This window comes from Diuraphis noxia, unplaced genomic scaffold (assembly GCF_037042655.1).
Source record: "Diuraphis noxia isolate RWA-SAM2 unplaced genomic scaffold, SU_Dnox_SAM2 contig0001, whole genome shotgun sequence".
NCBI lineage: Eukaryota > Metazoa > Arthropoda > Insecta > Hemiptera > Aphididae > Diuraphis > Diuraphis noxia.
This window is the reverse complement of record NW_028301711.1, coordinates 15,672,409-15,689,412: the sequence shown is the minus strand read 5'-3', so window position 1 is coordinate 15,689,412 and position 17,004 is coordinate 15,672,409. Positions and strand designations below refer to the sequence as shown.

Here is a 17,004-nt window from a genome sequence, read left to right as displayed (position 1 = left end):
GTTGTATTTTTAATCCTTAGTTATAAACGCAAAAAATTTTATGATTTTTCAACTTCAAAATTACTTGCAAATTTTCGCGTTTTCGACAGATTTCGTAAAATTTTGAACTATAAAAGCTTATTAAAAAAAATTGTGACTTACGATTTTTAATTTTTTTTAGCTACAATAAGAAAAACTCATAAGGAACCTTGTATTAAATTTTCAAGTTTTTTTGGTCGTCCAACATTTTTTTACCGACACTTCAAAAAAAATTCTCAAAAAAGTCGAAAATTTCAGTGTTCTATAAATAACTCAAAAAAAGTCAAAAATTTTTGAAAATTAAACTGTATATAGAGAACACTAACATAAACATTTGGTGAAAATTTCAAGTATTTACAGTGATAAGTTTTTTAATTACAACCATCTAAAAAAATCGATTTTTTTGAAAACTGTTGGAAAATGTTCACTTTTGACCTGTATAATGCACCAAGGATCTTCAATTTTACATCGGAAACCAGCCCCAAAGTTTGAAATCGAAGCATTATTTCGACTAGTTATGCTGTACACAGACACAAAAAAAAAAAAACACACATCATTGTAAAATCAATACATTCATCACTTCGTTCAGAATCTAAAAGATTGATTTAAATTAGATTTTTTTTAATGAAACTTATATAACAATGAAGTAAAGTCATTGCTACTTTTGAGTAAAAAAATTTAATGTTACACATTACTTTTGTACTTGAGTAACTAACAAGTAATCTAGTTACCTATTTTATTTTGTAACTTCTAACGTCACCTAGTCACTTTTAAAAAGTAACTTACCCAACACTGCAGGTATATGCTATACACATATACACTATGACTATATACTATACACAATTTTCTATAGAAATATCAGCTATTAAAATACGATTAATTTTATTCACATACTTTAAATAAGTACCACCATTTATTCATTTTATTTTATTTTATGATTATAATACCAGGAACTTGTATTCAGAAATAAAAATTAAGATTTACTAATATTTGTATTATTTCAACATTTTATTTCTACTTTTAAGTAAAAAAAGGTACATCAAATCCAAAATCCTAAGAGTATTAAGTATGAGTGTAATTTACTAAAACATTTGTGTTTATGAAAATAACTGAATCTTTTTAAAGCAATTTGTATTTGTTTAAGTACATAAGTGCATGCATATTTATTATTTAGCACTTTTTAAGTGCATTATTAAGTTCCGAGCCCTAGACTTATGAAAATTTCTAAATCGAACAAATTAAGTACTACCTATCTGTAATCGATCGTATACCATATAGTCCTTATGAGTATATTACGTACTTACAATTATGCCATATATTATCCATTAAAATTCCAAACTTCAGAAATAATTAATTATTTTGATATGACACTTCAAAAAAAATTCTCAAAAAAAGTGTAAATTTCAGTGGTCTATAAATTACTCAAAAAAAGTCAAAAATTTTTGAAAATTAAACTGTATATAGAGAACACTAACATAAACATTTGGTGAAAATTTCAAGTATTTAAAGTGATTATTTTTTGAATTACAACCATATAAAAAAATCGATTTGGTCGAAAACTGATTTTGCGTAAAAATTCCCGTTTTTCTGTCATTTTTTTTTGTTATTCTCGATTTTTTTGAAAAATTTTGGAAAATGTTTACTTTTGACCTCTATAATGCACCAAGGATCTTCAATTTTACATCGGAAACCACCCCCAAAGTTTGAAATCGAAGCATTATTTCGACTAGTTATGCTGTACACAGACACAAAAAAAAAAAACACATCATTGTAAAATCAATATATTCATCACTTCGTTCAGAATCTAAAAATAAAAAATGTAGCGCAAGTGTCTATGAATTATATTTAAAAGAAATTTTTTAAAAATATTGATTAGAACAAAAGTTATTTCATTTATCAGATCTCTGTGGGACACCCTGTATTAAACAATAAGAATAATTTATGATAATAGGTACATAAAATGTAGGTGTTAATGATTATCAATACGTGGGGACGTGTAAAGCCTAAATAACAGGTTTTTTATAGTTGTTTTTACCTATTCACACAATGCAAATTCAACGACAATGCAAATCCAAAAGAAACTAGAAATTTAATTAGAATATAGTATATCAAGGCACCATACATAATTAAAAGAATCCATGTATAATTAGGGGAAAAGCACCTAGCATTTTTAGAGAAGATAGTAAATATCAACAGGGGCGCATCAAGGGGGGGGCAAAAGGAGCAGATGCTCCAGGCGGCAGGGGCGTCCAAATATTTAAGGGCGGCAAAAAAAAGTCGATAATGTTGTTTGTAATATAATAAAAAAAAAATATTTAGTAGAATAAATATTAATTATTTTAGTTTAAGAATTTACGATGTCAATTGTCGGAATATTTATATAATATCGTAATGGAATCTAATATTCGGTACTTATTAATTGGGAGAGAACGCTGTTTTTAGACCTTGTTTTCGTAATACCTAGTATTTGACGTATTAATCGTACTATTTTTATTTTAATCACTATTCACTATATATATATATATGTATATAGATATGTTATAACCGCCGGGACACGGAGCTACCCGCATTCGATATTGTCATGTACCATTGTACCTACTACTGCAATACTGCAAATCTGTAGCTTGTTGTTCGATTATAATATTCAATATTGTTAAAACTTTTATCGTTATAATAATAATATCATAGTCTTGATAGACGAGTAGAGTAGTGAGTAGTTGACGATCTCGACAGACGACAGTGTAGTCAGTGTAGTGAATAGTGATGACGTACTGTTACGTTTATTAATCACGTGTTATACTAATAAACCGTACGATCAAAATATTTTTAAAATGCCTAATAACTTAAAACGTAAAAGGTTAAGCGGTTCCCAATATAGACGAATATCTAAAGAAAAAAAAGAACGTGAAGAACAATTGATCAAAAAAACGGAGAAATTATAAAACTATTTTAAGTTAAAGGTAAGTGTATATTTTATAACTATTGTTTCAATTGTATTTTTACAAAGTAACTGATTATTTAATTATATAAATATAATACTGCCAATTGGTCTCAATTGGAACGCTTTTTAAAGTTTTTTAATAATTTCTAAAATTAAATTAGTATATATAGGTATTATTGAATATTTTCAAAAGAAGATTTAACAATAAACGGTTTATTCCAAAAACTATCCAACTCCCCTTTGGCATTAACTTTTCCAAATGTTTTAATTGTCTTAAGAATATATGCATGTATGCCATGTTCTAATGCAAGTGGTGAGCGATCATTTTCTGTCCTTTAAAGAATTAAAAATTACCTACGATCAACACTTTCACAAGACAAAACTTCTTCCTTGACGCTATTATGTATTGAAAATGATATTCTTAGAAATATAGAATGGTCTGATATTATTCAAACATTTTTATCTGTAAAAATTCGCAAGAAAAACTTTAAATAAAGCAAACAATAATAATAATAATAATTTAAAGACATGATGTATTTATTTGTGTATTTTAATTTCCTATCATATTTTGTATCTATACTATATATTTATACAAGAAATCACAAAAGTTTTGAACTTTGTAAATTTTTAGGATAAGTAATGTTATTGTTATATAATATTTAAAATTTTAAACATAGTATACCTATTTCCTTGGTCGTTTATCATTACAATAATTCATAGCTAGGTATAGAATATACCAGATACCAAGAGACATGAGTTTGAAATTAATAATGATATGTAGACATGTAGTATATGTAATAATGTATTAATATGTATAAATTGTATCTGGTTCATGTGTTTAAATATATAGTATAAGACAATAGGGAGAGTAGATGACTAATTATTAGGTAAGCATAAAGTTTTTTGTAAGTATTAATGTTTGTTCGAGCGTAGCGAGAAAATTTTTTTTTGGTTATTTACTTGTAAAAAAAGGCGTATACTGAATTAGGGGCGTCATATTTATGTTTGCTCCCCCCCATACATTGTCCCTTAATACGGCCCTGAATATCAATCAAAGGTCTATATCGATCTTACGACTGTGTGTTTAATTAATTTCGTGTTTAAATTCATACGAATGAAATTTTCTATTTTATTTTAAGGTAACTGGTATAGGTACCTTCATAGGCGTAACTAGACCTTAAAGTTAGGGGGGCTGAAGCACTAACATATTTAATATATATATAAAATGTGGGGGGCTCTGCTCCCCACACCCCCCTATACTTATTCCTTAAATCATAACATTATTTTATTATTATACTTTTTGTAGTGTGTATCGTGTATGGCACGTATAAAACAAATTATAAAAATGTGGTATTGAGGTAGGTTAACATTAAAATAGTAACATTATTATTATAACATTTTTTTACGAATAATCTTACGTCTTTTACGTCAATTTTTGTGTTTAGTTTATTGACAACTTCTAAGTAGTATTTATATAGTTAAAAATACACGAAATGATACGTATTACGTCACAGGGTCATTACACAACAATTTGATAACCAAAAAAATAAATATTTTTCCAAGATATTAATAAAAAAAAAGATATTTAAAATTTAAAAAGATAATTAAGTTTAAAAACGTAGCTTCCGATTGTGGGACTAGGATTTTTGACAGGGGGGGCAAAAATATGTTGTTTTTTTTTTTTTTTTGGGGGGGGGGGGCTTAGCCCCCCCAAGTCCCCCCTTGTTACGCCTATGGGTACCTTTACATCTCAAAACCATCTCAAGGTTGTAACGAACGTGCTACGTCATTTAAATAATAATAATTATGAATCAGATCGTCGTGCTCTGCACACAGACTTCAATAAAATTACGGGTCTACCTACAGAATAGTAGTATAGTACGGAAGTTTGTGGTTCTGCACAGCGACCACAACAAATTTAATCTACGTTGATACGCTGTGGACTGTGATCGTAGATTCATAGCGTATTAGTTAATATTACTTTTTTATTTAAACAAAACTTAAGAAACAACACCATGCATAAATGAAAGATCTCCACTGCGTACATTACCTAGTGAGAGCCTTGAGCCTTGAATTAAAAAAGGAGGGCGACATCTCAGCTAGGCGTCATTTTCGTCCACACTATTTCCGTGCTTTATATTTTTAAAATTTTTTTATTCGGTATTGCGGAATAAAGAAAACGCATAACTATTTTTAAAATTAGTTAAAATAGTTTGGAAGCATTATAATATTGCGTATTCAAATAGAAATCCGTACCTAAATATATTCGTAGTTAAATACATTTTCATAAGTATATAAAAGTTTATTGTCACGACGAATAGAAAGTTAAACTAATTTTTGGTGAAGATTAATAATTAATGTGAAGCAACATCTCCGCTCAAACTAACCTAGGCTAAGTAAAAGGCAGAATATTTGTATTGCACATACCATCGTTTCATCAAGCTTTTTAATTTAAGTTTACATGCTGCAATAAAAATTTGGCATAGATAATACAATTTTTTTACTTTCTACATATTAAGTATATTTGGTCTGTAACTTAAATTAGGTAATAATAAACTTAGTAAAAACCAGGAATATTAAAATCTATATTTTTTTAATCATCCAAATTGTCGTCTTGTCGATATTGTTCTTCACATTTATGTGCCATAAAATATGTGAGCTCAGACGCTCAGTAAATTTATGAGGTTAATTCCAATAATTTTAATTATTGAAGGTGTAATGTAGATTAACAAAGTTAATATTTAGACGTGGAACAAATTACATACCTATTCAGGGGCGGAGTGGGAAAAAAATTCAGGCCAGGAAAATTAATTTTCTCCAGGCCACTCAAAATTTTCAATTCCTGATTAAAAATTGTATTTTATCTAATTTTGTATGTAAATATATATAGGCAGACAAACAACAAATAGGTAGGTACTAAAATACAATATAACAGTGCATGTATTTTACAGATAAAACTATTAACAAAACTATAAAACCGAAATAAAAATACACAAACCAAAATAATAATAAATCATTATTGTTTTTATACCTATAATATGTTCTAATAAAATTAAAATAAATATATTAACTTACAAAGAATAAACTACTTTAGCTTCAGATATAATTATAATAATTGTTTTACTTATAACATTAACATTAACTTATAACATTACTCATAACATACCTACTTAATCAATGCTTACAATAATAATTTGTTTAATAATTTACTCTTTTCTCCAACAGAGTTTATTATTTCGTCATTGTTAAGTTCGACTAGTGTTTTTTTCTCGATTGCCATTAACATGAAATTTTCTAAGTGTTCGTTGCTCATCGTACTTCTTAATCGGTTTTTTATATACTTCAGTGTTGAAAATGATCTTTCACACGCAACTTGTGTTACGGGTAATGTCAGTAAGAATTGATATGCCAACATCAAAGTTGGATATGTGTTAGAAAATAAACTATATTTAATTAAGGCCTTGTAACAACAAAGAGGACAATTTTGACAACTTCTGCATGGCTTTATTTTACATGAATTTGAATCTTCTTTGTCATCAGAATTTTCACTATCTTCACAATATATCATATTATATTCGTCATTTACTGATTTTTTTAAAAATTCCCATGAGCTAGAAAAATGTAATAATTCTTCACATAAACTGCTTTTAATTTGTTCAACATCATTGTTACATTCAATAAATGGTTTAAGTTTCAAAGATAATGTAGATAATGCACCACTCGGCATTCCATTTTTGAATGATTCAAAATTGTTTGGCGATAATAGAGAAAGATCAAAGTATAATGTATTATTTTTAATAAACCTTGAAGTCATACTTCGTATAATAGCATCAAATACTTTATTATAAACTTCAACTTCAAATTTTTTTGCAGCATTAATTATTGGTTCATCTTCCGTTTCATAAGTAGACATCCTTTTCTTTCTTTGAATACGTTTATTTTCAAACTGATCTTGAATATCACACATTTCTAAATCTTTCTTATTTTTTTCATCTTCAGTATTTTCAATTTCTAAATCAATAATTCGTTGAGCCTTTTCTATAAACTTATCACATGTTATTTTTATATTTTCCATATCTCGTTGGAGTTTTTCTATTTGTTTTAAAGTGCCTTCGACCATTTGTTGACATTTTAATAAATCTAAGCCACTTGTTTGCAAGTATCTTGATAAGGGACCTGTTATAGAAAATATTTTCATAAACATATGTGCAATGAGGATATTTTCATACTTCAATAATGATGACAATAAACAGTTAGCTTTAGATCGAATATCGGGCTTAAAACCTTCATTATTAGATATTTTAGATAGACAAATAATCAACTCTGTATACAAAGCATCGTCAAATTTATCATAAGTACCAAAAATTCTGTTAAGGGCTGTTTGCTTTGCGGTCCATCTCGTTTCTCCGATGATTTGAAGACGTTTATTTCGAATATTATCGTGATGATTATTACTTATTGACTTCCAAATATTCATACGCTGGTATGATTCTTTAAAAAATACGGCACATGAATTAATGATAGAAAAGAACGTTGCTACTTTAACTGGGTTTTTTGTAGCGTCACATATTACCAGGTTTAAAACGTGGCTATAGCACCAAACATGAACTTGTTCGGGCGCTGTTTTGCTAAGCCAAGACGTAAAACCTTTATACATGCCTTGCATATTAGCTGCACCATCTGTAGCATTCCCAATACAACGAGTAATGTTTATGTCTAATGAAAATAATGCAGATTGTAATAACTTCATCATACCTTCCCCTGTAGAATCAGTACAGCACTTAACAGCGACTAATTTTTCATTTATTTCTCCATTTATTACGTACCTTAGTACAATTGAACACTGGTCTATCACCGAGATATCCTGGGTAGTATCAATCAAAACAGAAAACATATCTGATTGTTTTATTTGATTTGAAATAGTAGACTTTATTAATGAAGAGATTGATGTAACTACATTATCTATTGAATAGTGACTTAAAAGAGTAACAAAACTTCCACGCCCTTGAGATCCATGTTTATGCATTTTTTCGCTCGTATTTATAATTTTATTCAAATGTTCATTTAAAACAGCGTCATATTTACTTAATAATATAATCATTTCAAGGAAATTGCCATGATCTAAGATAGGGTCATTGAGTAAATAAGCAGCTTCATTATTTTTACCTCGTATACTTAAACCACGTTTTCCAATAACCTTGATAACTTCAATAATTCTCTCAAGTACTGCCCTATTTTTCTTAACTTCTTCTCTTTGTATTCTTTTTTGGTCAACTAATAATAAATTTTCAATATTTTTTTGTTGAACATGCATAAAATAAGCTTCAGAGCATTGCATATGACATTTACTTGCCTCGTGTTCTGAAATACGCTGGTAAACATGTTTCCAGTCACTCATACCATTAGTAAATGCATTACTGTCAGTCGAAAAAGCCAAACAAACGGAACAAAATATTTGTTTTGAATGCTCATTGTATGTACACCAATTCCTATTTAATTTGTTGTTACGAAAAAATACCTTTTTACTCGAAAATGGTAAAATTGAATCATCAGACGGTTGTACCGGATGAATTTGAAAAAAGTACTTTAAATTATGAGAATTTGGTTTCTTAAATTTGTTTAATTCTACGTTTTTTTCTGGATTGATAACCGGAGTGTCATGTTGAAGTTGCATTAGAGCAGAACTACTATTTTCGGAATTTAATATTTTTTCATCGTTAGTAAACTCGTTAATATCTGTTAAATAAAAAAAAGGGTGGTCAAGGGGTAAACTTTTTACTTTTTTTGTTATAACTTAAAATTTATTAAATAATTTATAACTTATATGGTACCTATATAAAAAAATAATTTTATTTGATAAGCTTACCTTGGGAAGTATGATCCGTTTCAAATGATAAATCATTATGATCAGAGATATTTTCCGAATCCGTTGAAAGTGTAACTGGATTTCTTTTACCAAAATATGAATCTAATCTCATACATTGTTTTCCACTTAACATCAATAACTTTTTACTTTTTTCCCTCTCTCTTTCAGCGCCACCTTTTCTTTTCTTATTATCGCTCATTTTGATGAGAAATATTTTAGGTTGAAATGAATATAATATTTAAAAACAAAACTTTTTAATACGTATGAAATATAAATGTAGTTACCACTCGCAACGTATTTTATCTAATGACAAAATAACGAAAAAATATAGTAATGTACATTTGATTCGATAGTATAGCGAGGCGATAAACCGATAAGATATTGTCGTAGACCACAGATATAATATAATATAGACATAATACTCCGTGTCGAAGACATAGAAGGCTACAGCGAAAGTTATAAAAATAGATAGTGTGAACTGAACTGAAGTGGGTATATACGTGCGTATATTAGATACGGTATACTTATAATTAAATTTGATTTCGTCTTCGTATATATATAGATAAATAAATTTTTTCATTACTCTACATTATTATTATCTATACTTTAGGTAAACGGGCCATTTGGCTTCCAGGCCACCGGGATTTTTCCCGGTATCCCGGTGGGCCACTCCGCCCCTGTACCTATTTCATCAAAAGTGGGTACTTACTCAAATTATCATTAAATACTATCTCTCATGGTCATGACTGTGAATGAAACGATTAGCATGTCCGCTAAAAAATGTAACATATTACAGAATGTCACTTGTTTTTTTTTTTTTTATATATATATAAAAGAGCTAAAATTATTAATAATTTTATCAAACATTTTTTAAACGTTGTTTTGATTTAAAAAAAAAACGTACTCACTTCTTTGAGAATTTTGATAATTGTAACGTTTTTAACTTAGTCGAATACCTGGATAATAATTAAATAATATTGATATACTATGTTAGGTATTGCATTTATGTATTCCTTAGTTATATTATAATATTATATTAGCATGTTACTATTGTTAGTATTTATCAATACATTTAATTTATTAGCATTTATTGCTTGATGTCAAAATGTGTGCTATTGTTATATATCTGCCCAGTGCCCAGTGGCACGGTGTATATTAGACTATCATTACTCATTAATTATTTTGTTTTTGTGGCAGAAATTATTATTTGACACTATTATTACATACATAGTTTATTAATTATATACCAAATTAATAATCATTTAATACAACTATCAATTGTATTTAGAGCTGAAAAAATTATGGTTATGTTATTTTATTTAAATAAATGTATAATAAAATAATATAAAAATATTTAATGAATATACTAATATTACATACTTTTATGGACTGATCTACTGTTCATAGTTTTAAGAAATAATATAATAATTATTGTATTTCATTTTTTTATAAAATACAACTTACAATTTTATGTATCACTTGATGACAATATTATTTTAAATTATACAAGTATTGAAGTATGCCTGTTTGTTTTGAGCCTACACACTATCTTGTAATATTCTCTTCTCTAAAGAAAAAAAAAAGTGTTGTTATGTACAAAAAAATCCTATTTTATGCAAAATTAATAATATGTGTTATCTTAATGTTAAGCAACTATAGTAGCAAAACATAAATAACAATAAATAAAATTTTATATAACTTATATTTTCATAATCGTTCTTTTAATGGATCTATAAGTATAATATGTAATTATATAAGCTCACTAGATTTACAAAATATTGTGCAATATTAATAATCTCATCAAAATATAAATGTAGATTTGCCCAAAGCGAGTTAGATGTGTACATAATTCCTAACCAGAAGATAAAAGTAGTGATACAAATATTATACATTATACATTATATTATATATCAAATATACAAGTAAAAATATTATTAACAATCTTCAAAATGATTATTATTGTTTGTTTAGTTAAAAATTATTTATTAAAATTGTTCTATTTTATTACAATTTAATAATATTGTTTATCAAAATAAGCTGTGGTAGACTATAGACTTAAAATATCAATACTATTTCATAATAGTACTATTTATTAAAATCTATACCATTTGTAATGATATGCTAACATTCACATATCATGATTGTATATTTATTATTTTTATTCAATAAAATAAATAATGGTAAAGTTGTCGCACATAGATAACCATTAATCCCCAAAAAATTCATTTAATCATTGATGGAAGGAACAATTTGGATTGTCTGGTCACGTAGGAACCCAGACGTGGTTGTGACAATGTGTCGCCGCACGTGTGATCTTTTTTGTGTGCTGCCAGAGACAAGGGATGGATCAATGAGGGTCTCTGCCACCAAGGATAATGGTAAATCTTTGGAAACGCAGAGGCCTTAGACGGAGCTGCCTGCAACTCCGGCTGGCTTAACCACGTCGTCTCCTCTCATCAGTGCATGAGCACCTAAAAACACTTCGACACCAGACGTTGCGAGCGACCGCTGGACTGTTCCTTTTTTAAATCGAAATTTAACAGTGTTATTTTCCTTTAATCTGAGTGTTTAATAAAAAACCTTTATTTATCTTATTCCGTCAACTGTGCATTCAAATACAACTGTGAATAAGATAAGGTGCATGCACATCAATATTTATATACTTATATAATTTTATATATTGTATTATATATATTAAATTTTTATAATAATTAATATTTTATTATTACTGTGTACTTAATTATTCTTGAATCACAACCTCAAGAACCCTCCGACAATCAGGAGGAAGGTAATTTCACAAATCTAAATAACTTATAATAAATCCAGTATTCATTCAAGCCTCGTGCCCTGGTATTAGTCTAGCATTTATTTAAACACAATAACTACTATTAATAACAATAACCTTTAACCAATATCAATAATTTTGTTATTCGTATCAAATTTTTATATTTTTATCTTACTCTTCCTTATATAATTTTATTTTAGCGATATTACACATTGTAAATAAATATGATAGGTTTGCAAATCAGCGAGCTTTTACTTATTTTTTGTAATTGCTAATTTCTTATAACCAACAATATTGATGTATAGTCAAATATTTACATCCAATTTCATGAATTTTTCTATTTTTACCTAGTTAAACAGGCACATCCCTAATATATACTGTCAAAACAATAACACACATGCATAGATATTTTTAACTTTAAAATATCAAACTTTAGTCAATAAAATGTAATAAATATAATAAATTGTTGTTGGGCTAACGGCCAACAACGTTTTGTTCAATTGCAGTATAAGTATAAATGAATAATAAAAACACAAGATCAAATTAGTATGGACAGAAAATTAATTTTATTACAACTTTGTTTCAATGTTACAAATATCCAAAAAAAATAACTCTTGAGAGTTGTACATAAAAAATGTTCATCATATTTATTTATTTGTAATGTATATAAATTAGGAAATTTATAGTTATTGATTAGTTAGAGAAAACAACATTATTTATTTGATGGTAAGAACAGGTAATAATAATATTATCTCATTACAACTCCCGTTTCCATGTACATAATATTTCAGATGATTTAATAATTGTTCTAAGCTAGTGGCACCTTTGATGAAATATTACAACGACAAGGATAAACCATTTTATACACGTATTCCAAGCAGTCTAAATAACCCGGCCTTGGCACAGATATTTTTATCCTCCGGATATAGATACAAATGCCAAGGCAGGGGCAATTTAGTACTCAGACTGCATGGAATACGTATATAAAAATGGATAATCTTGGATTGAGGCTGCTATAGGATTAGAGTGATTATATTTCTGAAGAACGTACATGAAAACGGATTTGCTTAAGATTAAATGTTACAAATATTAAAAAAAAAATAACAGTAAGTTTTAAGAGTTGTACATAAAAATGTTCATCAAATTTATATAATTTGTAAAGTATTTAAATTAGGAAATTTATTGTTATTATTTAGTTAGAGAAAACCACATTATTTATTTGATGGTAAGAACAGGTAATAATTATATTATCTCATTACAACTCCCGTTTCCATGTACATAATATTTCAGATGATTTAATAATTGTTCTAAGCTAGTGGCACCTTTGATGAAATATTACAACGACAAGGATAAACCATTTTATACACGTATTCCAAGCAGTCTAAATAACCCGGCCTTGGCACAGATATTTTTATCCTCCGGATATAGATACAAATGCCAAGGCAGGGGCAATTTAGTACTCAGACTGCATGGAATACGTATATAAAAATGGATAATCTTGGATTGAGGCTGCTATAGGATTAGAGTGATTATATTTCTGAAGAACGTACATGAAAACGGATTTGCTTAAGATTAAATGTTACAAATATTAAAAAAAAAATAACAGTAAGTTTTAAGAGTTGTACATAAAAATGTTCATCAAATTTATATAATTTGTAAAGTATTTAAATTAGGAAATTTATTGTTATTATTTAGTTAGAGAAAACCACATTATTTATTTGATGGTAAGAACAGGTAATAATTATATTATCTCATTACAACTCCCGTTTCCATGTACATAATATTTCAGATGATTAAATAATTGTTCTAAGCTAGTGGCACCTTTGATGAAATATTACAACGACAAGGATAAACCATTTTATACACGTATTCCAAGCAGTCTAAATAACCCGGCCTTGGCACAGATATTTTTATCCTCCGGATATAGATACAAATGCCAAGGCAGGGGCAATTTAGTACTCAGACTGCATGGAATACGTATATAAAAATGGATAATCTTGGATTGAGGCTGCTATAGGATTAGAGTGATTATATTTCTGAAGAACGCACATGAAAACGGATTTGCTTAAGATTAAATGTTACAAATATAAAAAAAAAAATAACAGTAAGTTTTAAGAGTTGTACATAAAAAATGTTCATCAAATTTATATAATTTGTAAAGTATTTAAATTAGGAAATTTATTGTTATTATTTAGTTAGAGAAAACAACATTATTTATTTGATGGTAAGAACAGGTAATAATTATATTATCTCATTACAACTCCCGTTTCCATGTACATAATATTTCAGATGATTAAATAATTGTTCTAAGCTAGTAGCACCTTTGATGAAATATTACAACGACAAGGATAAACCATTTTATACACGTATTCCAAGCAGTCTAAATAACCCGGCCTTGGCACAGATATTTTTATCCTCCGGATATAGATACAAATGCCAAGGCAGGGGCAATTTAGTACTCAGACTGCATGGAATACGTATATAAAAATGGATAATCTTGGATTGAGGCTGCTATAGGATTAGAGTGATTATATTTCTGAAGAACGTACATGAAAACGGATTTGCTTAAGATTAAATGTTACAAATATAAAAAAAAAAAATAACAGTAAGTTTTAAGAGTTGTACATAAAAAATGTTCATCAAATTTATATAATTTGTAAAGTATTTAAATTAAGGAAATATATTATTATTATGAAGTTAGAGAAAACAGTATTTTTATTTATTTGTTAGTAAGAATAGGTAATAATTATATCTTATTACAGCTCCAGTTGCCATGTACATAACATTTCAAATGATTTAATGATAGTTCTAAGCAAGTGGCGCCTTTGATGAAATATTACAACGACAAGGATAAACCATTTTATACACGTATTCCAAGCAGTCTAAATACCCCGGCCTTGGCACAGATATTTTTATCCTCCGGATATAGATACAAATGCCAAGGCAGTGGCAATTTAGTACTCAGACTGCATGGAATACGTATATAAAAATGGATAATCTTGGATTGAGGCTGCTACAGGATCGGAGCGGTTAAATCTTTGAGTACGCACATGGAAATGGATATGTCTATGATTTAATTACCATGACCACGGCAGATGATGATGAAAACAATGAATTAGTATTTAGTTTTGAGATTGAGTGTGTTATTGTTGGTTTGGCTGCTATCTTGAATTTTCTTCCGTCCATATTGATTGATTTATTGATAATCTGTTAACAAATAATAAACACATTATTAGTGACACAATAATTAAACATTCAAGTTGAGCGCCAAGAAAACATAATTACAAGTAACGTTACAAAGACAAAACGTCAAAACACTTACTTTGTTGTTTCGACTTTTGACGACGTCCGATTCCGCACACGGACATAAGTGTTTAGCAATCCAAAATCGGACCAAGGTAGTCGTAATACAATAATCAATTGTATAACAACCACCTCGGTCCGAAACGAATGACGGGCTTTAAAGAACAATAAACGACAGGCGGAAACTGGCAAGCGGAGAGCAACCGCTAAACGACAATGCAGAAAACGTTACACGAGAGACAAAAGCGTGGATAGCACGCCATGTTTTCCGTCGGCTCTGTTGTTTGTATCTGAAGGGCGAAGGCTACAAAGCCTACGGCTGCCGGATGCTGTCAAGCCGCCGCGAAATAATGCCACGTCGACAATGACGCCGCGAAATAATGCCACGCCGACACAGACGCGCAGACGCCACGAAATAATGCCACGTCGACACAGACGCGCAGACGGCCGCCAAATAATGCCACGTCGACACAGACGCGCGGACGCCGCCAAATAATGCCACGTCGACAAAGCGCGCAGGACGCAGACGCCGCAAAACAATGCCACGTAGACAAAGACGCCGCGAAATAATCAATAATGCCACAATGCCACATCGACATGGACGCCGTGAAATGACGCCAGACGCGGTCGGTAGTGCCAACCGTCGTAGGGTGACCAACGAGAAGCGAATCTTGTGGTGGATTCAACATAATATTTTGTTCGACGCTACGAGTATTCACATTTATAACAAACATCGATACACATCCGATAGCGATTGTCGTGCCATATCGATTATCGCCAATTATCAATCGATAGCATGATTAAAGATTGTACAATCAATCATCGTTCATTGTTCATTGTCTATAGTGTCTATTGTGTCTATAATATTACAGATTCACAGACCACAGTCACTTATTTGTGGGTGGAGGGGCGATGGAGGTGATCGCACTTCCCCCGTGACTTGAATAATTATTGGTTTTATATAGAAAAAGTACAATCAAGATTAAACATGCTACCAGAAATCTCTTTGAAATTGAATATTTATGATCATTTCTGTTAGAAAAGTTACATCAGACACAAAAAAAACTAAAAAACAGTTTTTTGTAAAATAAATAGGGTACAATTTAAGCTCGTGTATAATAATTTTAGTATCATCCCCGGCCCCTACAACTAAATCAAATATGCCACTGCAGCTATATTAGTCATCAGGGGTCTTCAACTGCCCAGCTTGTCATTATTTGTGGTCCACGATCACAAATGAAATATAGCATCTAAATAATATGTACCTTTTCTGTTTTGATAAAATTAGAACGACTATAAACAAAATAATTTAAGCTTTATAAGACACCGCTATCAAAAAATAGAGCTAGTATTTTGGTGACTTGCATTTTTTTTCTTTAAGTGCTTCACATTTCTATCAAAAAACTAAATTTGTTTCGTGATATAACAATTTAGAATATGTAATTTTTATTTTACATTTTTTGTGTTAAATGCATTTTATTGAATTTTTAAGGTCATTTTAACGTAATATTACAAATATTACGTTCATTTTTTGTATTTTAACTAATTTTAGTTTATTTTAAGCTTTTCTAATATGTGTTGTAAAGGTAATCCCAATTAGTACCTATAGGCCTATATTATTACCTACTCCAGTCCATTGATATATTATATTGAAAAAGTAATATAAAAATAAGTAAGATAAGATTACATATCGAACGAACCCTAAACTATATAGGTATACCGTACACAATAATAGCTTTAGTAGTGAGTACGATTATTGATTTTTCAGAATAATTATACCAGGAAGCGGTTAAATTCACAAGTCAAATTTATACCTATTTTCTTCATAAATTATAATTATTAATATTTTAAAAATACATTTTTTTCACTCATCTAAGTACATTTTTTAAGTTAATTTATTAGAGTTTTTAGGTCAGGCGTGGATTCAGTAGGGTGGCGGAGGGGGCGCCCCCCCGCCGTAAGCTGTGTTTTGTTTAGGAAAAATGCCCAGTAAAAAGAATCAAAACTAATTTTAACACGTTGAGTGCCGCGGTCGACGGGTAGTCACTAGTCGAAAATTGTCAATTTGTATAGGCATCTTTAAGGCAATAT

At 29.2% G+C, this 17,004-nt stretch overlaps 2 protein-coding genes across 2 annotated transcripts; both read right to left on the bottom strand.

The window, feature by feature from the left end:
• Positions 1-5,735: 5,735 nt before the first annotated feature.
• Positions 5,736-9,498, bottom strand: LOC149059923 (zinc finger MYM-type protein 1-like). Its single transcript, XM_089217117.1, has 2 exons — positions 8,826-9,498; positions 5,736-8,695 (listed from the first exon to the last, which is right to left on the bottom strand). Exons 1-2 carry the CDS (start codon positions 9,022-9,024, stop codon positions 6,141-6,143), a joined length of 2,754 nt encoding a protein of 917 aa, XP_089073243.1. The 5' UTR covers positions 9,025-9,498; the 3' UTR covers positions 5,736-6,140.
• A 2,655-nt stretch (positions 9,499-12,153) lies between these two features.
• Positions 12,154-15,662, bottom strand: LOC107167536 (uncharacterized). Its single transcript, XM_089216560.1, has 2 exons — positions 14,933-15,662; positions 12,154-14,817 (listed from the first exon to the last, which is right to left on the bottom strand). The coding sequence occupies exon 1, from the start codon at positions 15,645-15,647 to the stop codon at positions 15,246-15,248; it is 402 nt and encodes a 133-aa protein (XP_089072686.1). The 5' UTR covers positions 15,648-15,662; the 3' UTR covers positions 12,154-14,817; positions 14,933-15,245.
• Positions 15,663-17,004: the final 1,342 nt, after the last annotated feature.